Consider the following 21102-nt stretch of genomic DNA (forward strand, 5'->3'; position numbering starts at 1 on the left):
TGGGCCCCACGGCACGAACACATGACCCAACATCTACGAGACCTCCACTGGCTCCCTGTCGAGAAGAGAGTAACCTTCAAACTTCTCACCCACGCCTACAAATCCCTCCACAATATCTGACCCAAATATCTCAACAAAAGAGTCTCCTTCCATGTACCCAAAAGGAACCTCCGCTCCGCCAACCTCGCCCTGGCAGAGACCCTCCTGCATCCGCAGAAACAGAGCAGGCGGAAGAGCCTTCTTCTACATCGCAGCCAAGCCCTGGAGCTCCCAGTCAACATCAGATGCTCCCCAAACCTGCGCACCTTCAAGAAGAACCTCAAGACCTGGCTCTTCGACTGAACCGGAGCTGCACTCCCCCCTCCTCCCAGCACCTTGAGACCCTCACGGGGGAGTAGCGTGCTTTATCAACCCCTGATTGAGTGTTTTTGGTGGCCCTATATGGATAGACAGGCCAAGGAGTGGTTAGTGATGTATGAGGCTTGTAAGGATTCTGAGAAACGCCTTAGGGTTGGTCTTGGTATCACGGAGGTTGTTCAACATGTTTTGTATGCTGAAAAGGTTTGGGAGAAAATAGCCCTGTTTTTTTTTCGACCTTTCAACTTTCTGCCCGAGAAGGAGAGATTTACAGCGGTTCTAGTGGATACTAAATCTAAGAGGGTTGAAGTTGTGTTTATGGGTGGTGTAACCACTTCCTCTACCATTGCTGTTTTAACTGATGTTTTTAAATGAGATGGTTTTCCAAATGTTCTACTAACTGACAATGGAACGCAGTTAACTTCTGTTGAGATGAACACATTTTTGGAGACTATTGGTGTAAAGCATTCTTGCTCTTCTTTGTACAATGCACAGGGCAACGGCTTAGTGGAAAGAATTAGCAGAATGCTTAAGGGCACTATGCAATTGGCTATGACTGATGTATTGTCAGTGCAGGGGGCTGTAAGTGAAATGCTGTGGGCATATCGCACCACCAGGAACTCTGATTCAGGTGAGAGTCCGTTTGAAATGATGCGGGGTAGAGTGCCTGGTACGAAACTTGTTCCATCTTTGATGCGAAAGAAGGCGTCCACTTCTGGGAGACAAAAATGTGGTGAGGTTTTGAGGAATGGTTGTAAACGGTTCATTGATGTGGGTGACTTGGTCAAAGTGAAACCTGGTGGGGGTGGAAGATTCCGGAGTAAATTCAGAGGGCCTTTCAGAGTCAAAGCGGTGGGTAGCAATTGGGTAAAACTTGAAAATGGCCAAACATGGAACTTAAGGCGTGTTGCACTTTATTGTAATGTGAAGGATGCTTCAGGTGCGTTGGTTGAGCGTGATGGTTCGATTGATGAGTCTTCTCCTTGGCTGAGTGATTGTGAGTTTTTGGGAACTTCCTTGGGTGATTTTTCCAGTCAGTCTCCTGGTGTTCCAGATGCTGTGGTTCCAGGGGCAGGAGATGGATTGGTGTGTGTGCCACGTGTTACGCGGGGGCAAGAGAAAGGAGACGTCCTGCTTATTTGGGTGACTATGTTCAATAATGCTTATGGATGGGGGAAATTTGATCCCTAATGTTTTAACTTTGTATTACATTACCTCTTGCGTTTGTTTATTCTTTTATCTTCTTGTTCTTCTCTTTTCTATCTTTCTTCTTCAGCTTGTTTTCATTTTTAGGTTTTGTCTTGTCATATAAGATGGGGAGATATGTTGTGTTATACTTGGAACCCTCCAGCTAGCCTGGTCTGTTCTTCAGTGTGAGGTACTTGGGTTCCAATGCATCGTCACGGATTCTGGGGTGATGGTTAGGCAGTTGGCTTCCAGCTGCGTTTGGAGATGGGCTGCTCTTGCTGACTGGTTGCCATTAAACCTCTTTAAAATAGTGGTTGCCTCCGTGATTCATCACAACACTATGACACTTTAAATGAACACATTTTGAAGACATTTCCCGTACCTCAGCAAGGTAGTAGGTTAGTCAAAAGGTTGACAACGTTTGTTTTTTTGTATCTATTTCTTTATTGAAATTTTCAATCAGGTACAAACATAGCAAAGAAAGAAAAATGGAAAATGAACCAAAACAGACATATGAGCGTAATAGAAGCATCACGATTTATACATGACCCCTGTCACCACAGTGTGGTGAACTGTTCAACACAGAACCGACAGAACATCAAACATGATATGTCTTATACTCCCACGACGGTGCATGACGTATACATTGAATTAATTGATAGTAGGCTCCTTATCTCATATATCCCAAACCGCCTCAGTCCATGCCCCAAATGAGTAGTTCTGGTGCAAGTAGCCCGAGGCCCATCCAATGGCTCAGTGGTAACAGGCTAGTTTACTTTGCGGGTTGCGAAGCAGGGGGTTGTAAAATATAACCAAAAGGCTAAGAATGTGCAAAAACGATGGCACTGGACTGAATCAGGACTGCTCACGCCAGGCTCCCGTAAATAATCTTAAAACAGCTCGTTTAAGCACTCGGAATCAATTTTGAACTCCGGGACAGGTGTATAAACCCTCTTGTTCCTTTTCACACCGAAAGATCGAAAAATCATGCCCGCAGTTCCACTTCTCTTTGCTCTTTTGCTCTCGGCGAACTGCTTGCTGCATAGTATCTGTTAGAAAACACTTAAACAAAGAACGGAACATTTTGAGGAAATTACACCAGACAATGAAAAGCAAATGTAGGACCCAGTTCCACTTTTTCTGTTCATTCACAAAAACAGAAGTGAGGCGAGCAGGGTATGTAAAGAGCTGTGCCCTGAAGCAGGCACACGGCTTCTGTTTAAAACAGATTTATACAGCAGATAAGGTGCGATCACCACTCGTTGGAGACGGAAGAGACATGCATCCACGAGGGCGTGGTTGAAACAGCGCTAATACACATTTTCATAGCTCGCCATTTGTAGCATTAAGTTAGTATAGGGCTTTACGTCATCAGCCGTCCTCGCAATAGATGGAATTCATAAACACGTCAGAGATCACTGCTTACGTCAAAACAGAGAAAGACGAACGGTTACACTACCCCAGAGTCACGTAAGAGGTCAAATATACTGTTACAATATAGCCATGAAAAACACTCATTATCTTAGCAGTGCATAAGAGGCATAGTAAAGGTGCAGCACAGAGAGTGCTTTTATTGCGTCACTTCTGAATCAACGCTCTGTAGAATCGGCCATCTTGACTTTCGGTTTCTTCTAGTTCTTCCAGCCTGTTCAAATCCACTAAGCACATCAGAAGGATTCTTAACTGGGGTCCGACTTCAAGCAGGGACTTCAGCTCAGCTTCTCCAAATACAGCTTTTGAGGTGTCCAGCACACCCTCTGAAGAGGAAAGAGTGACATATAGGCATTATCATATGTGAAAATAAGTTAATTTGCGTGAAGACTAGCCTGTACATGGAGAAAAAAGTGTATTTAAAAAGGAAAGCAAAATTCATTTGTAGGCTCAGATGAGAAATACAATAAATCTAGAAGCAGGATGTATAATTTAGTGTTCGACATAATAGTGCCTAGAGGTCATTGTGGCACACCAATGGCATGTATTCAGAGTCAATATTTTTGGTGACAGTAACAGCACATTTAACTCCAATAATGACTACTGCTTAAGATATACATAGAGTGAGTTGAGATCAGCCCTCTTTCACCACTGGCTGATGACACTACTTTGAGACCGGGTCAGTCACATCTTTGATAACCCCCGAGGGGTATTAATAACTCACTATCATGCTATTGGCTGTCTGCTGTACCCTTCCACCTCATAAGGAGTGCTGGCATTGAATTGCATGAAAAACTGAACAAGCATTATATCGAGAGAGCAATCTTTTTTTTAGGGGTCTCTTCTTTGTGGAAAACCTATTGTGAATAACACAATACAGAGTGACTGAGTCACCCCTTACTCATGACTGAATGGCTTACTGGTATCTCACATAGTAGCTCATGATTCAATGGCTTTTCTCCCTATTCTTGTGCTTGTCCCGCCCAAGAAGCGCTTCATTCTGACTGTGTTTTGATTAGATGACATGTATCCTTACACTGCCGACACCTGCAGGCGGGGGATCATCTTCACCAATGAGATCATGGGGAATAACATCTGCAGGAGGAGATGCAATTGGGACTGAAGCATAGTAGGGCACAGAATTACCCCACCAGATAAAAAGAATAATATATTTACAGAAGGGATGTTAGACCTGTCAGCCCTTTGGGTGGTCCCTCCTCATCATTATTTATTTTGTCCCACTTTTGCCTCAAACCCTGTTGGTATTTTTCCTTTTTGGGAACCACCAGATTTTTTAGTGTTGCTGCAGATTCAGGGAGCCATTTTATCTACCCCTGGAACTTCTGTCTGAGGGCCTGGAGCACAAAATGGTGGCCACCTGTGACATCATCAGAACCCACTGGAACCTACTAGAACCTTCTGCAACATTCTGGAGCCCTGTGACAGTTGGAGGCGGTTTAGAATGTTGGGAAGCTAAGACAGAGAGTTGGCAGTTGGAGCTGGCAGTTGGCACCTGACTGGTGAGGAGTGAGCAGCAGAAACCTGAAGGAGGAAGGAGTGAGGCAGCAGGGGTGGAAACTTGTGCCTGGAGTGGGGTCCATAAACCCACCCTTGATACTAGTCCCTACTGACTGAGCCCAGCCTGGAGCCCTGTGTGGGAAGAAGCAAGAAAAACCATCTTAAGGACCTGGACAGCAGGAACAGGCCTTAGAAGCAAAGAACAGCAAAGTCCTGACCTGATTACTGGTTTCCCTGGAGTCCGACGTCGAGAAGCCTGAGACCCGGAGCCCGAGGTGGAGAAGCGGCGCTGACTGGAAAAGCAGACGTCGTACCCGGAGCCGCCAGAGGTCGAGAGAGGGCGCCGACGGAGGTCGTAGAGAGTACCAGAGGTCGAGGAGGAAGTCACCCGAGGTCGAGTGAGCGGCGTCGACGGGGGAGTGAAGTCCACCCTCCGGAGTCGCCGGAGACCGAGGTGAAGCGTGCCGGAGGTCGGGAGTGGAGTTCGCACTCCGGAGTCGCCGGAACCTGAGGAGAGGAGCACCGGAGGTCGGGAGTGAGGTCGCACTCCGGAGTCGCCGGAACCTGAGGAGAGGAGCACCGGAGGTCGGGAGTGGGGATCGCACTCCGGAGCCGCCGGAAGTCGACATCGAGCCAAGGCCGGCCGACGTCATCGAACCTGAGGTCGCCATAGGACCGGAGCCGCCCGAAGTCGACATCGAGCCAAGACTGCCCGACGTCATCGAATCGGAGGTCGAGATCGAGCCGAGGCCGCCGACATCGATCCGGAACCGCCTGCCGGCGTCGTCAAGAACGGACATTGTGCCGAGGCCGCCGACATCGAACCGGAACCGCCTCACGGCGTCGACACGACTCCAGCGGCGTCGGAGCTTCAGAAAAAGGGCAGTAAGTGGAATAGAGGGCGCCTAAGGCCCTGTGGAATCCTAAGAGACTACTCTAGGGGTTAGAGAGGTGCTGGAACCAGCTTGACTGTGCCAGGGGTGAGCTGAGACTAATTCAGAGGGGTTGTGTAGAGTGAGAGAGCCAGGTCTCTAGTATTCCCCCCTTGATCTACCTCAGTTTAGGCCTCCGCCTTGTCCAAGCCAGGGAGTAGACACCCTCAAGTCATCCACATAACTACAAGCTGTGCCTGGGCCAAATCAGCCCATAGTAATCTAAATGTGATCTGATTCTATGAGTGTCACCGTCAGCTTTTAATTATTTATTGAGAGCACTGTATTTATTGTATTTAACCTATTTATTGCTTCACTGTATTTATTGTTCCACAGTATTTATTGTCGCACAATATTTATTGGTTTGCAGTATTTATTGCCTCAGAATATTTAATTGCCTGTATGTATTGCACTTATATTTATGCCTTAATTATTTATGATCACCCCTATTTATTGAATCAGTAAGACCGTATTTATTTGACCTGCACTATTTAAAAAGCCTTGTATATTGTGATTGTGTTATTTATTTATTTAATCAGTAACTAAGAGAAAAAGAAGATAAACAGAGATATTTTCATAATTTTTACGGTGTAGAGTCGTTTTTGGAACGGATGCACGCATGGTTATTGTATGGGTATGACGTATGCTTAGCACGGTGCCTGATTCCTGACCACTCGAGCCAAGCTACCACAGTGTGTCTGGGAGACCCCGTTACCACCACCCTTTCCGGTGTGGGAGTGGAGTGTTTTCTAACATAATTGGTGTTCAGTGGTGGGATAGAGCTGTGCCTACGTATACTCAACAATAACTGTGGGTAGTCCATAGGCCTACACCGGGAGTTTTCTCAAAGCGGCCTTCCTAATTGTGGGTTTTTGTTTTTTTCCAAATTTACTCTGGTGGTGGGAGGAGGTATTATATAAGGTACCCCCCTGCATAGTTACTGCAAATAACTGTCCTCTGACCTGAGTGGGCAAGATGGAGTTTGTACTGGAGAATTTAGAAACGTACACTGTGGCCCAACTCAGGGAGTTTTGTCAGCGGGAGGGGGTGTATTGTCCCCCAGGAGCAAAGAAGGGTGCACTCCAAACCAGCTTAAGGGCTTGGGGGGAGGCACGATGGGAAAGCAAGGCTGAGGAGGAGGACAGGGATAGAGAGCCCGACAGTGAGGGAGCTGGTTTGTACCAACCTGAGGTGGGGAACCTGTTAGCGGGGCCCAGGACACTTTCCAGGAAGGGCAGCAGTGCCTCTAGCGGTGGCTTGTCTGAAGTGGAGTTAACAGACCGGAGGGAGAAAAGACAGCTCACATGGGACTTAGCAAGGCTGAAGAAAGAGAAGGAGGAACAGAGGATGGCTCATGAGATAAGGCTGAAAGAGATAGATCTTCAGATCCTGAGAATCGGGGCACACCCTGTACCTAACGGTGGCAGCGAAGAACGAGAGTACACCAGGGAACCCAAACCCTACCTGCCAAAGGACATAGTAGCTAGCTATGGGGTGGGTGACGATATCGCCAAGTGGCTAGCGGCCTATGAGGTCTCGTTAAGGGCCCACGGGGTTCCAGAGAAGTACTGGGAGGGGGATTGTACAAGTACATGCCTCCAGCTGGTAGGGATGCATTATTGGCCCTCGAGGAGGATGAGCAGACCCACTACCCCACCATGAAACTGGCGCTCATAAGAAAGTTTGGACTAACACCCGAAAAATACAGACAGAAGTTCAGGGGTAGTCACAAACTGGGCACACAGAATTGGGTGGACTTCCTGGACTATGCAAAGAAGGCACTAGAGGGTTGGATTCAGGGCAGTGAAGTGAGGAACTACGAGGGGTTGTTTGATCTAGTACTGAAGGAACACCTGCTCGAGAAATGTTTCCCTGAACTGCGTCAACACCTGGTGGATAGCAAGCTGACCAGTCCCCGGAAGCTTGCTGAGGAGGCGGACATTTGGGCTAGTACCCGGGTGTCCACAAGGGGGACTGGAGGGGATACTCAAAAGGCCGGACAGGGCGCCCCCCAGAAGAAAGAGGGAGGGGAAAAGAAAAAGGAGTTCTCCAAAGGCCCCCAAAATAACTTCCAAGGAAAGGGAACAGGATTCACCCCTAGGGCTAACCCACCCCGAAACCCTAATCCTGGCCAGAGTCAGCAGCCAAGGGTTGTCCATTGCTACGAGTGCGGTGGCGTTGGACACTATAAAGGAGATCCGAAGTGCCTGAAACGACCACCCCCTCCCATTGGAGGAAAGACCCCCGGAGTAGCTAGTGTAGTGCTCGGGGAGGAGATGCCCTTAACTAAGGGAAGGGAGTGGGCGGGTGTCACTTTAGTGTCCCTGGGAGAACGGGAGATGGTTCCTAAGATCCAGGTGCCCGCAAATACTGTCAAGTATGGGCAGTGGGTCACCATCAACGGCCAAAGAGGGGAGGCTCTGAGAGACACAGGAGCCAGTATGACTATGGTACGTAGTCAACTGGTGTCTCCAGAGCAGGTAATTCCCGATGTACTCCACCCAGCCGCGATGGCTGACGGCAGAACAGGCCACTATCCAGTGGCCGAGGTTCCCTTTGAATGGGGGGGGGTTGCAGGTTCACTTCGAGTTGCCGTAAGCCCTGCCGTGCCAGTCGATTGTCTACTGGGGAATGACATGGAGCACAACGCTTGGAAGGAGGTGGAATACCGGACTCACACTGAGATGCTGGGTACACCTGACTGGGCCTGTGTGAGCACAGGGTCCGCGACTACCCGGAGAGGGAGTTCGTTTCGGCTGGAGCCTGGAACAAAGGCCCAGCCAGCTGCCAGTCAAGGGAAGAACCGAGGACAGGAGGAGCCTGCCTCGGCGTCCACACCCCGTAGGACGGATAGGCCACCGGAGGTGGTGGACCAGGAGTCTGCGGTGGGGGATGTTACCAAACTGGAGGACCTACCCATCCCGGCCGAGTGGCACGTGGAGGGAGGCCCGTCCAGGGAGGAATTCTGCCAGGGCCAGAGGGAGTGCCCTACCCTTGAGGGGCTGAGGCGTCAGGCCCAAGCCCAGGCAGCAGGGAACGTTGAAGGGAACTACAGTGTTTACTGGGAGGATGGCCTCCTCTACAGTGAACCCAAGGCACCCCTACACGGATCGTCACGAGCCTTGGTAGTCCCTCAATGTTATCGAGTCTTCCTTCTGGAGTTGGCTCACGAGATCCCATTGGCAGGACACCTGGGGCAAGACAAGACCTTCGCCCGTCTTGTCCCACACTTTTATTGGCCTCAGATGAAAGTGTCGTCCGATACCTACTGCCGGACATGTGTGTCTTGCCAAGCCAGTGGGAAAACAGGGGTGAAGCTAAAAGCTCCCCTGGAACCACTTCCTGTCGTTAGCACCCCCTTTGAAAGGGTGGGCATCGACATTGTGGGTCCGTTAGATCCACCTACTACAGCTGGTCACAGGTTTATCCTGGTTCTGGTGGATCATGCCACACGGTACCCAGAGGCAATACCTCTGAGGACCATAACAGCACCTGTTGTGGCTAGGGCCCTGATGGGAATCTTTACCCGAGTGGGTTTTCCCAAGGAAGTTGTGTCCGACAGGGGGACCAACTTCATGTCAGCGTACATGCGGGCGATGTGGAAGGAGTGTGGAGTGACCTACCGGTTCACAACTCCTTACCACCCCCAGACCAATGGTCTGGTGGAGAGGTTTAACAAAACCTGGAAAGGCATTATCAGAAGTCTGCCTGAAAGCCTGCGGAGGAAATGGGACGTCCTCCTACCCTGTTTACTCTTTTCTTACAGGGAAGTGCCACAGAAGGGAGTGGGCTTCCGCCCCTTCGAGCTTCTGTACGGGCACCCTGTACGTGGACCTCTCAACCTGGTGAGAGACGGATGGGAAAGAACTCCCAGAAAGCTTCCCCAGGACGTGGTGAGCTACATGCTGGCCTTCCGGAGCCAAATGGCTAAGTTGTGGAAGCAAGCTTCTGACAACTTGGAAGCCAGCCAAGCAGTGATGAAGGCGTGGTATGACCACAACGCTCACCCGGTGGAGTTGGAGCCTGGCCAGAAGGTGTGGGTGATCGAACCAGGAGAGCTTAGTGCCCTCCAGGATCGCTGGTCAGGACCCTTTGAGGTGTTGGAGAAGAAGGGTAAGGCTACCTACTTGGTGGACCTGAAGACCCCTCGTCAGCCCCTACGGGTGCTGCACGCCAACCGCCTCAAACCCCACCATGAGAGGCCCGAAGTCATCTTGATGATGGTGACTGACGGAGCAGAGGACGCGGAAAGCGAGCCTCTCCCCGATTTGTTTGCGTCTCAAGAGAAGGATGGGTCGGTGGAGGGAGTGATTCTCTCCCCATCTCTAACTCCTGAACAGCAGGAGGACTGTCGCCAGGTCCTGGGGCAGTACTCTTCGTTGTTCTCCCTTGTCCCGGGTAGGACTCACCTGTGCGTCCATGACGTGGACACAGGAGACAGCCCACCTGTGAAGTCCAAGATCTACCGGATGTCAGACAAGGTGAAGGCCAGCATTAACAGTGAAGTCACTAAGATGCTGGAGCTAGGAGTGATCGAACCTTCTAGCAGCCCCAGGTCCAGTCCGGTGGTACTAGTACCAAAAGCTGCACCACCGGGTGCCCAACCGGAACTGAGGTTCTGTGTGGACTACCGGGGACTGAATTCAGTGACCAAAACTGATGCTCATCCGATCCCTAGGGCGGATGAATTGATTGACCGGCTGGGAGCTGCCCAATATCCAAGTACCTTTGACCTTACTTCTGGGTACTGGCAGATCTCTTTGACTGATGGAGCAAGGGAAAGGTCAGCCTTCTCCACGCCCAATGGCCACTACCAGTTCTGTGTGATGCCCTTTGGGCTCAAGAACGCACCTGCCACGTTTCAGCGCCTGGTAAACCAGATCCTCACCGGAATGGAGAGTTTCTCTGCTGCTTATCTGGATGACATAGCCGTCTTCAGTAACAGCTGGGAGGATCACTTGCGTCACCTGCAAGCTGTTCTCCAGGCCCTGAGACAAGCTGGATTGACGATCAAGGCCAGCAAGTGCCAGATCGGGCAGGGATCGGTAGTGTACCTTGGACACTTGGTGGGTAGGGGAGCGGTGCAACCCCTCCAGGCGAAGATCGAGGCCATCATGGCCTGGGAACCCCCCAAGACACAGACTGAGGTCCGAGCCTTTCTGGGCCTCACGGGATACTACCGCCGCTTCGTGAAGGGGTACGGTACCATCGTAGCTCCCCTCGCGGAGCTCACGTCCAAGAAACAACCTCGACGGGTAGTCTGGACGGAGGCTTGTCAGCAGGCCTTTGTGAAGCTGAAGCAAGCCATGTGCGAGGCCCCGGTCTTAAGGGCCCCAGACTTTTCCAAGGAGTTCATTGTCCAGACGGATGCATCAGAACATGGCATTGGGGCAGTGTTATCGCAACTCAATGAAGAGGGTCTGGATCAACCCGTGGTCTTCCTATCCCGGAGACTACTTCCCAGGGAACAGAAGTGGAGTGCAATAGAGCGTGAAGCCTTTGCAGTGGTATGGGCTCTGAAGAAGTTGCGGCCATACCTGTTTGGCTCGCACTTCCTGGTTCAGACTGACCACAGACCCCTTCATTGGCTGATGCAAATGAAGGGGGAGAATCCCAAGTTGTTGAGGTGGTCTATTTCTCTACAGGGAATGGACTTTCAGGTGGAACATCGGCCTGGAGTGGACCACGCCAATGCAGACGGTCTCTCAAGGTATTTCCGCCTTAGTGATGAGAACTCCCAAGGGGTTGGGTAGCTCTCCCCACTTTCATCTGGGGGGGACGCGTGTTAGACCTGTCAGCCCTTTGGGTGGTCCCTCCTCATCATTATTTATTTTGTCCCACTTTTGCCTCAAACCCTGTTGGTATTTTTCCTTTTTGGGAACCACCAGATTTTTTAGTGTTGCTGCAGATTCAGGGAGCCATTTTATCTACCCCTGGAACTTCTGTCTGAGGGCCTGGAGCACAAAATGGTGGCCACCTGTGACATCATCAGAACCCACTGGAACCTACTAGAACCTTCTGCAACATTCTGGAGCCCTGTGACAGTTGGAGGCGGTTTAGAATGTTGGGAAGCTAAGACAGAGAGTTGGCAGTTGGAGCTGGCAGTTGGCACCTGACTGGTGAGGAGTGAGCAGCAGAAACCTGAAGGAGGAAGGAGTGAGGCAGCAGGGGTGGAAACTTGTGCCTGGAGTGGGGTCCATAAACCCACCCTTGATACTAGTCCCTACTGACTGAGCCCAGCCTGGAGCCCTGTGTGGGAAGAAGCAAGAAAAACCATCTTAAGGACCTGGACAGCAGGAACAGGCCTTAGAAGCAAAGAACAGCAAAGTCCTGACCTGATTACTGGTTTCCCTGGAGTCCGACGTCGAGAAGCCTGAGACCCGGAGCCCGAGGTGGAGAAGCGGCGCTGACTGGAAAAGCAGACGTCGTACCCGGAGCCGCCAGAGGTCGAGAGAGGGCGCCGACGGAGGTCGTAGAGAGTACCAGAGGTCGAGGAGGAAGTCACCCGAGGTCGAGTGAGCGGCGTCGACGGGGGAGTGAAGTCCACCCTCCGGAGTCGCCGGAGACCGAGGTGAAGCGTGCCGGAGGTCGGGAGTGGAGGTCGCACTCCGGAGTCGCCGGAACCTGAGGAGAGGAGCACCGGAGGTCGGGAGTGAGGTCGCACTCCGGAGTCGCCGGAACCTGAGGAGAGGAGCACCGGAGGTCGGGAGTGGGGATCGCACTCCGGAGCCGCCGGAAGTCGACATCGAGCCAAGGCCGGCCGACGTCATCGAACCTGAGGTCGCCATCGGACCGGAGCCGCCCGAAGTCGACATCGAGCCAAGACTGCCCGACGTCATCGAATCGGAGGTCGAGATCGAGCCGAGGCCGCCGACATCGATCCGGAACCGCCTGCCGGCGTCGTCAAGAACTGACATTGTGCCGAGGCCGCCGACATCGAACCGGAACCGCCTCACGGCGTCGACACAACTCCAGCGGCGTCGGAGCTTCAGAAAAAGGGCAGTAAGTGGAATAGAGGGCGCCTAAGGCCCTGTGGAATCCTAAGAGACTACTCTAGGGGTCAGAGAGGTGCTGGAACCGGCTTGACTGTGCCAGGGGTGAGCTGAGACTAATTCAGAGGGGTTGTGTAGAGTGAGAGAGCCAGGTCTCTAGTATTCCCCCCTTGATCTACCTCAGTTTAGGCCTCCGCCTTGTCCAAGCCAGGGAGTAGACACCCTCAAGTCATCCACATAACTACAAGCTGTGCCTGGGCCAAATCAGCCCATAGTAATCTAAATGTGATCTGATTCTATGAGTGTCACTGTCAGCTTTTAATTATTTATTGAGAGCACTGTATTTATTGTATTTAACCTATTTATTGCTTCACTGTATTTATTGTTCCACAGTATTTATTGTCGCACAATATTTATTGGTTTGCAGTATTTATTGCCTCAGAATATTTAATTGCCTGTATGTATTGCACTTATATTTATGCCTTAATTATTTATGATCACCCCTATTTATTGAATCAGTAAGACCGTATTTATTTGACCTGCACTATTTAAAAAGCCTTGTATATTGTGATTGTGTTATTTATTTATTTAATCAGTAACTAAGAGAAAAAGAAGATAAACAGAGATATTTTCATAATTTTTACGGTGTAGAGTCGTTTTTGGAACGGATGCACGCATGGTTATTGTATGGGTATGACGTATGCTTAGCACGGTGCCTGATTCCTGACCACTCGAGCCAAGCTACCACAGTGTGTCTGGGAGACCCCGTTACCACCACCCTTTCCGGTGTGGGAGTGGAGTGTTTTCTAACAAGGGACATCTGAAGAAGTGGACAGAAATCACTCCACTCTATTAATCTTAGGGAGGGAGGGAGGGAGAAAGAACAGGCCATCTGCAGGAAATGTGAGGAGAGGCGAAAACGTGCTCCATCTATAGAAGAAGGGGTCGTCTGCATCAGTGGAGGACCACAAAGATTCACTATCACCCTAGAGTGAGCGAAGAACGTCCTGCAGGAGAAGAGTCACTCAAGCCACTTAAGGCTGTCCTGTCTCTGAAGGAGTGCAGACGCAAAAAGTCAACCCAATACTGGAAAGTGTATGTCAGGGACACCATTTCTCCACGTCAGGGATGCAATGCATCCCCGTCGTGTTTTCGCATCTAGCCCATTCTGAACAGTATCAACCCCTAGAAAAACAGGAAACCAAATAGGAGCACATTGGAGAGTGATGCACATGTTGGTTGATTGCAGGAGCTGCTATCCAACTGTCTCTGCGTTTGCTGTCTGTGCCTATAAGGTACTATGAAAACAGACACTGTGTTACCGTCCCTCCCTCAGCGTTCCCAGTCCACCATACTTCTTTCTGCTCTTGCTCTGACATTGTATTCCCAGGGTTCTTTCTTCTGCACTCTGCCTGTGTGTTACATGAAGCGAAGAGCTCAATTCACGAAGGTACATTTGCACATGTAGATTTACTCATGTTTAAATCTACTACATGAGGGGTTGAAGCTACACTTTTGTGCTATTCACATTTTCCAAGAGTAGACTTGCATGTCTCCACTCTCTGGTGGAGCCTCCTAAAAAAGAATGAGCAAGTATAGCGTTATTACTAGTAACTTTTCACATATAGGTGGAGATCTCTCCCACCATGGCAAGGTTTACCGGTGGAAAAGTACAGGGTTTAATATTCTAAAAAAATATTTTAATATAAATGTAAAATAATTTCAAACATTTATTATAAACCTAGCACTATTAAAATAAAATGATACCGCATATCAACGTATTAAATTCTGTATACATAAATATATTTTAATTAAATATTTAATGTGCTTTATAAATATTTCTTAAATAATGTAAAAGCATTCTCCCTACTGTAATACTTTTATTTAAATATTAATTAATATTACATGTTGCTAAATGTTACATGCAGAATTGATTTAAAGTATGTTAACATACATTTATATTTTTAAATTACGTTTATTCCAATTCCAAAAATTCTTTATTTCGGTCATATAGACCATAAAAGATGCAGTAAAAACATTACAAACATTAAACATTATTAAAATACATTTAAATAAAATCAACTCTCCCAGCGAGGAGTAATTTAAAATTGCATTTAGACTGTTCTTTAAAAAGTTCAGGGGGCTTCAGACAATTTTTTCTTTCTGATCAACCATATGGCCATAAGAAATTTGGAAACAGCAAACACAATGTGGCCCAGGGTACTGGTTTTCAAAATCCTGTATGCTTGCGCGTACTCTCTGAACCCCAGGTTCTTACAGAGTGGTGCTATCCAATATTTTCTGGGCCTTTGGTATGCAGGGCACACAAACAAAATGTGGGGGTCGTCTTCCACATAGTTGTTACAACAGGGACAAGTTTTATCGCCCCCATTTGCCCACTTCGAGGTGTATGAATTGATAGGTAGTGTGCTATACCTCCATTGAACAAACAGTTTCCTTGCCAGGATGGGAAAGATAAAATCCATAAAAGGTTCAAAAACATAAGAATTTTTGGATTCTAAAAATCGCAAGGTTAAGGTGCCGTTATTTTGAGCGTCCGACAAATGTGCAAGGGACCTGGCTTTGTAGATTTGTGCGAGAGCTTTGCGCGAGATTGTACGGCAACCTCGTGCTGGGTCCTCCCACAGGGCACGGAGATTAATGGCAGATAGTTCATTTTCCACGAAGGTGAGCCAGGGGATTTTGGCACTGGAGTTTAAACTCATGACATGGGCGAGATCCTCCCTATAATGATGGAGTTCGTCCGTAGACCAGAGCCTGTGCCAAAACTTCACTGGCTTAGACACAAGCTCCTCTGCAATAGGGGGGAGACCCATGTCCATTCTTAAGGGCTGGAGTGGCGTGGCGCTTGGAAGGACTAGAAGGCGCCTTAAAAAGCTATTTTCCACTATTGATAGGACCTTCACCGTTTTATGTCCCCATAGCTCACTGCCATACATGGCCGCAGCCTTGGCCTGGGTCTTGTAAGTTTCAAGGGCCGGGCTTATGGGCTTGAAGGAAGAAGTGTTAGCCACTTTCAGGATTGCACCCGACAGTTGGGATAATTTGGCCTTGGATCGTACTATCTGTCGATCCCATGCCAAATTCTCCTGCAGTGTGACCCCCAGATATATAAAGGTGGACTCCCTCTCAAGACTAATGGTCCCCAAGGTAGGATTGGGCCTAGTTTTTGGTGGTGGGTTGAAGATCATGAACTTGGTCTTCTCTGTATTCACCTCCAGCCCGTGCTGATGACAGAAAAGACCAAATCCATCCAGGATCCTCTGGATCCCCATGGGGGATTTTGAAAGGAGGAGGGTATCGTCGGCAAACATGATTGCCGGTACCCTCCTACCTGCCAAACAGGGGGCGTCGTTGTCCTTAACGTTTTCCAGGTGGGAGATGACGTTATTAATAAATAGACAAAACAGGGTCGGTGCCAGGGCACAACCCTGCCTCACACCTCGATGCACAGGGAACCTGGATGAGAGTCTACCATCTTTCCCACACCTGACTTGCGCATAGTTCTCATGCAGCCTGACCAAGATGTTAAGTAGCTGTGGGGGGATTCCCAACTTTTCCAACACCTCCCAAAGTTTCCTGCGCGGGACTAGGTCAAAGGCTGACCTCAGATCCACGAAGACCATGTACAATCTCCCGCCCTCGATCCTCACCGTCTTCCAGTAGAGGAGAACTAGGCGGAAGATCTGGTCCATGGTCGACGTGTTTCTCCTGAAGCCAGCCTGCAGGGGACTCAAGATGTTATTTTCCTCCACCCAGTCTAATAGATGGTTCAGAATAAGACGCGCAAAAAGCTTTTGGGGAACATCTATCAGGCTAATGGGCCTATAATTTACAGGACTCAAAGGGGACCCTTTCTTATAAATTGGAACTATTTCAGCCCCTAGCCAAGAGGAAGGGATCGCCATACCTCCCAGAATAGCATTGAAAAGGACAAGAAAGTACGGGGCCCAAATGTCAGGGTGGTATCTGAACAAATCACCGGGTAGCTTGTCCAGCCCCGGTGCCTTCCCCAGCGCTAAGCCCTCCAGTGCTAGCTTCACCTCCCCCATAGAAAATTCCAAGGCCACATCTGGCAGACAGGGGGACTCCACCACCATCCCTTCCGGCCAGAGAGTGGTTTCTTGATATAGTGACCCAAAGTGAGCCTCCCAAATAGAGGGGGCGATGTTGGGTTCTACTGCAGATACCAGATCCCCTGTTCCATTGTTTACCAGAGCCCAAAATTTCCTAAAGTCTTTGGATTTAAGGGCTTCAAACAGGTCGTGCCAATGACTCCAATCCCACTCTGCCCTTGCGTTGGCCAGTACTAACTTATACCCCCTCCTAAGGGCAGCAATCTTCACCTTATCCCTACCCTCTTTAATTGCGGAAAGAAGCTCGGACTTAGTTTTCCTGCAAGTGGAGGTGTACCAAGTTGGAGCACGAGTCTTATTCCTTCTAGTAGGCAGGGCCGGATTGAAGACATCTGCAAGGTCCCTCACTAGGGCCTGGTGAATGTCAAATAGTCTCTCATTGTAATCTGAGGGTCTAGATTGGTTAATGAGAGCATCCACCTCCTGGAACCTAGGGAGTGCAATGCCATAGAGGTTTTTTAAAGCTTCTTCTTTGTCAACTAGCTTCCCCCATTTGACTCGGCGCCTACTTGTAGTTAGTAATAAGTCTCCCTGGCCGATCGCAAGGTCGGTAGTTGGCTTCCCTATGGCAGGGGCTGGATGCTGGATCTCCAAGCGAAGGGAATTGTGGTCACTATCTGTTCTCGGGATCACTCTAAAATCTAAGACTTTGGGCCACAGGGAAATATCTATAAAAATGTAGTCCAACCTTGACTCATGGCCCTTTTTGTTGAAGGTGCACACCGAAGGAGTGTCGGAAGGGGTGCGCCCATTACACGCCCTCAGTGCAAAGTTCAGGGTGAGAGAGGTAAGTTGTACAGCCAACGGAGACCAAGCTTTGGGGTAAGGTGATGAGGAAGGAGGGACTCCCCAATGGTCGTCCTCGGCAGTAAAGGCACCCTCCGTTAGGCCCTCCAGGGGTTCAAAGTGGCAGTTAAAATCTCCTCCCATCACTATTTTCAGGTTACCTGTCAATTGCCCTAAAAAAGATGAGAGATCAGCTAGGGTGGGGGATTCTTTACCCACAGCGACTGGTCGGGAGTAGACATTAACAATAGCCCATATACTTTTATCAGGCCATCTGAGGAGCACACACTGAATGTCCGGTGAAAGTGTGTCCATCCCATCCACCTGACACCCAATGTGGCTCCCCACCCAGATTGCCAAACCTCCCGAAGGTCTCCCTCTCCCATTCGATTTTGCAGGGATTTCAAAAATATCGTATCCCCTCCTGAGCTGTGGTACCCTAGCCCATGTCTCTTGGAATAGGAGTATGTCACTTTTACTGATCAAGATTTCCCACTCCGGGGTATCCACCTTACTTGTGATACCAGCTACATTCCAGGACAGGATAGTCAAACCTGAACCTTGGAATTGGGGACCTTCTTCACTTAGTGCAGACGGGATATCATGTGCAGAATCACCCAAGTCACCCAAGCCGGTGGTAATGGGCGACCTAGTGGGTACTTCAGCAACCTCCACCAATTGCGCTACAGCGACAGTTATTGTGTTTGGTGGATCCTCATCTAAAGCTTGTGTGCTTCCCAGTGTGGTCCCCCCGTCATTTACATGGGCCAGGCACCTTTGTTTATTTACCGGAGCAGATGTACCTTCCCCCCCGAATGTAGACCCATGGACAGAATTTATTGGGTGTTGTGGGATGTCCCCCCTTATTGGTCAATCTACTAGGTCCAGACAGGAGAATCTATTCTGAAGGACCAGATTACCATGGGCGGGCAATAAGTTGTGCTTTGGTCTGTACCGTGAACCATCTACGGCAAAGCCCACTCTGGTCCAACTCCGTTCCCTCCCCACTACTAAGTTGGAAACATTTGGGTAGAAGTGTGAGAGAGACACCACGTCTATGTTGGATTTAACCGGCCTTACCAGCCAGTTGCAGATGTAAGGAGCAACCAGTGGGCTTTTAAAACTAATTATGATACAGTCACCTGCCCTATTTTTGGTGGTGATTCCAATCCATGGGATCCTTCTAACCATTAGCACATCACCTTTGATGTTAGGAGGGAGGGGCCTATTAATATTAAGCCAACTAATTACCTTGTTACGAAGTGAGTCCTGTGGCTCTTTGGAGTCACCAGTGAGCTCGGGAACTCCTACCATAATCGCTGTGTAGGGCACAGCCTCAGGGGGCAAATTAACCACCCTGCGCCTAGTATTAGGACTAGTGGGGCTGCCAATATATGCATCATTAGCACACCCCCCACTCATTGGGGGGGGTAATGTTGGGTGCTTGGATCTTCTGGGTGCCGGGACAGGGGGCCTAGACATATGTAAAGAGGGCAGTGGGGGAACATGGCTACCTGTAACACTATCTTGTGCCCCAGCCGGGACCTGTATACTTGTTCCAGCAGTAGATGGTACACTCACTGCAGGATCCCGGGGAACCGTCTGTGCACTTGGACCCAACCCCCTGCTAGGACTATTCCGGTTGTGTGCATCCTCTATAGCCTTGAGTCTAGTAACTATGGAATCCAATTTTACAGACAGGGGCTCCAACATGCTCCTAAGGATATCCCTAAAAGAGCCAATCAGAGCCTCCGTCGTATTTAGAGGATCTCTGCCAAATATGAACGGGCCAGAACACCCAGGTACCTCTTTGGCTAATAGCGAGTCTGATGGATCAGACCCAGTTCCCGGAGAGGAAACCACGGGAGGAGCCGGGTTGTCTGAGCTAACATCTAGTGTTGGGTTGGTTTTATCCACTTTGGCCCTTTTTGCCCCTCTAAGTTTCCTTAACCTTTTCCTTTTTGGAGGATAGTCGACTCTACTACCTACGGAGTCTGTTGGCGCTGCAACTTGCCCATCATCCTGTACCTTAGCCATTTCCGCACAGTTAATGTGCGGAGAGGTCTCCACCACCCCCGAGGGACACAGAGACTCACTATCCCTCCGTAGATTAGACGGAGTCCTAAGTTGTTGAAGGACTGTCTCAATTGTCTGATCGATACTATCCATAAGAGATAGATGGGTGGCGTCAAAGGGTATGGGAGTACTAGCATCAATGGATGAAGAGTCCGAGGGGACCATTGAGACTGAGACATTTTCTAAATTTACTTCAAGGAGAGTGTCAGATGCTATGCGACCTTTACTGGCCGCAGCACTAGTCTTCTGAAAGAATTTATCCAGTGTGCTAGAGCACTGTTGGGTAGCCTTACTCCTGGATACTCTAGTAGCCATGGCGAGAGGAACAATCAAAGCCGCAGGCTGCTGGAGTATGGAAGTGAGCCTTGAGACAGGGACAACGTTAGAGAGGGGGCCCGGTCCGGTCTCTGCCGGCCTCTAACGGCCTAAAACGGCCCGCTCTTTGCCCGGTCTTCGCCCGGTCTTCGCCCGCTTCCTCGTCCGCGCGCGTCCCGCGTACGCGTTCAGGGCGGGGTTAAAGTAGAGGAGGAAAGAAGGGGGCGGGAAGAGGAACCAGGTGCGCGCGGTGGACGGCGCAAGCACTTCTGGACCTCGCAGTCCCGCTCCCTATGCAGGTGACGGCTAAGGCACTCCCCCAGCCGAGATGACCGAGCCGCAATGCTCCCAGGCCACGCAGAGGGACTTGAAGAGGGCTCCGCTGCTGCTATTGCCCCTCCGACAGCAAGAACACTATCCGCACTCCCTCCTCTTCACGAGCGGCACCCGCGCCAGCGGGGGCCGCGAGGAGTTAAGTAAGCAACCAGGAGGGTCCAGGGAGGTCCGAGGGAGAAGGGGGCGGGAAGAGGAACCAGGTGCGCGCGGTGGACGGCGCAAGCACTTCTGGACCTCGCAGTCCCGCTCCCTATGCAGGTGACAGGTAAGGCACTCCCCCAGCCGAGATGACCGAGCCGCAATGCTCCCAGGCCACGCAGAGGGACTTGAAGAGGGCTCCGCTGCTGCTATTGCCCCTCCGACAGCAAGAACACTATCCGCACTCCCTCCTCTTCACGAGCGGCACCCGCGCCAGCGGGGGCCGCGAGGAGTTAAGTAAGCAACCAGGAGGGTCCAGGGAGGTCCGAGGGAGAAGGGGGCGGGAAGAGGAACCAGGTGCGCGCGGTGGACGGCGCGAGCACTTCTGGACCTCGCAGTCCCGCTCCCTATGCAGGTGACAGCTAAGGCACTCCCCCAGCCGAGATGACCGAGCCGCAATGCTCCCAGGCCACGCAGAGGGACTTGAAGAGGGCTCCGCTGCTGCTATTGCCCCTCCGACAGCAAGAACACTATCCGCACTCCCTCCTCTTCACGAGCGGCTCCCGCGCCAGCGGGGGCCGCGAGGAGTTAAGTAAGCAACCAGGAGGGTCCAGGGAGGGTCCAGGGAGGTCCGAGGGAGAAGGGGGCGGGAAGAGGAACCAGGTGCGCGCGGTGGACGGCGCAAGCACTTCTGGACCTCGCAGTCCCGCTCCCTATGCAGGTGACAGCTAAGGCACTCCCCCAGCCGAGATGACCGAGCCGCAATGCTCCCAGGCCACGCAGAGGGACTTGAAGAGGGCTCCGCTGCTGCTATTGCCCCTCCGACAGCAAGAACACTATCCGCACTCCCTCCTCTTCACGAGCGGCTCCCGCGCC

The 21102-nt window shown here is 50.5% G+C and overlaps 1 protein-coding gene across 3 annotated transcripts in view; it reads right to left on the minus strand.

Moving 5' to 3' along the window:
• Nucleotides 1-1979: 1979 nt before the first annotated feature.
• Nucleotides 1980-21102, minus strand: part of SKA3 (spindle and kinetochore associated complex subunit 3) — a 637733-nt gene continuing 618610 nt past the window's right edge. For all 3 annotated transcript variants that reach the window (XM_085621582.1, XM_085621581.1, XM_085621580.1), the window contains one exon: nt 1980-3302. In XM_085621582.1, the coding sequence (XP_085477708.1) occupies nt 3124-3302 (179 nt within the window). In that variant the 3' untranslated portion in view covers nt 1980-3123. The remainder of the gene's footprint in view (nt 3303-21102) is intronic.

Source organism: Triturus cristatus, chromosome 8 (genome assembly GCF_964204655.1).
Source record: "Triturus cristatus chromosome 8, aTriCri1.1, whole genome shotgun sequence".
NCBI lineage: Eukaryota > Metazoa > Chordata > Amphibia > Caudata > Salamandridae > Triturus > Triturus cristatus.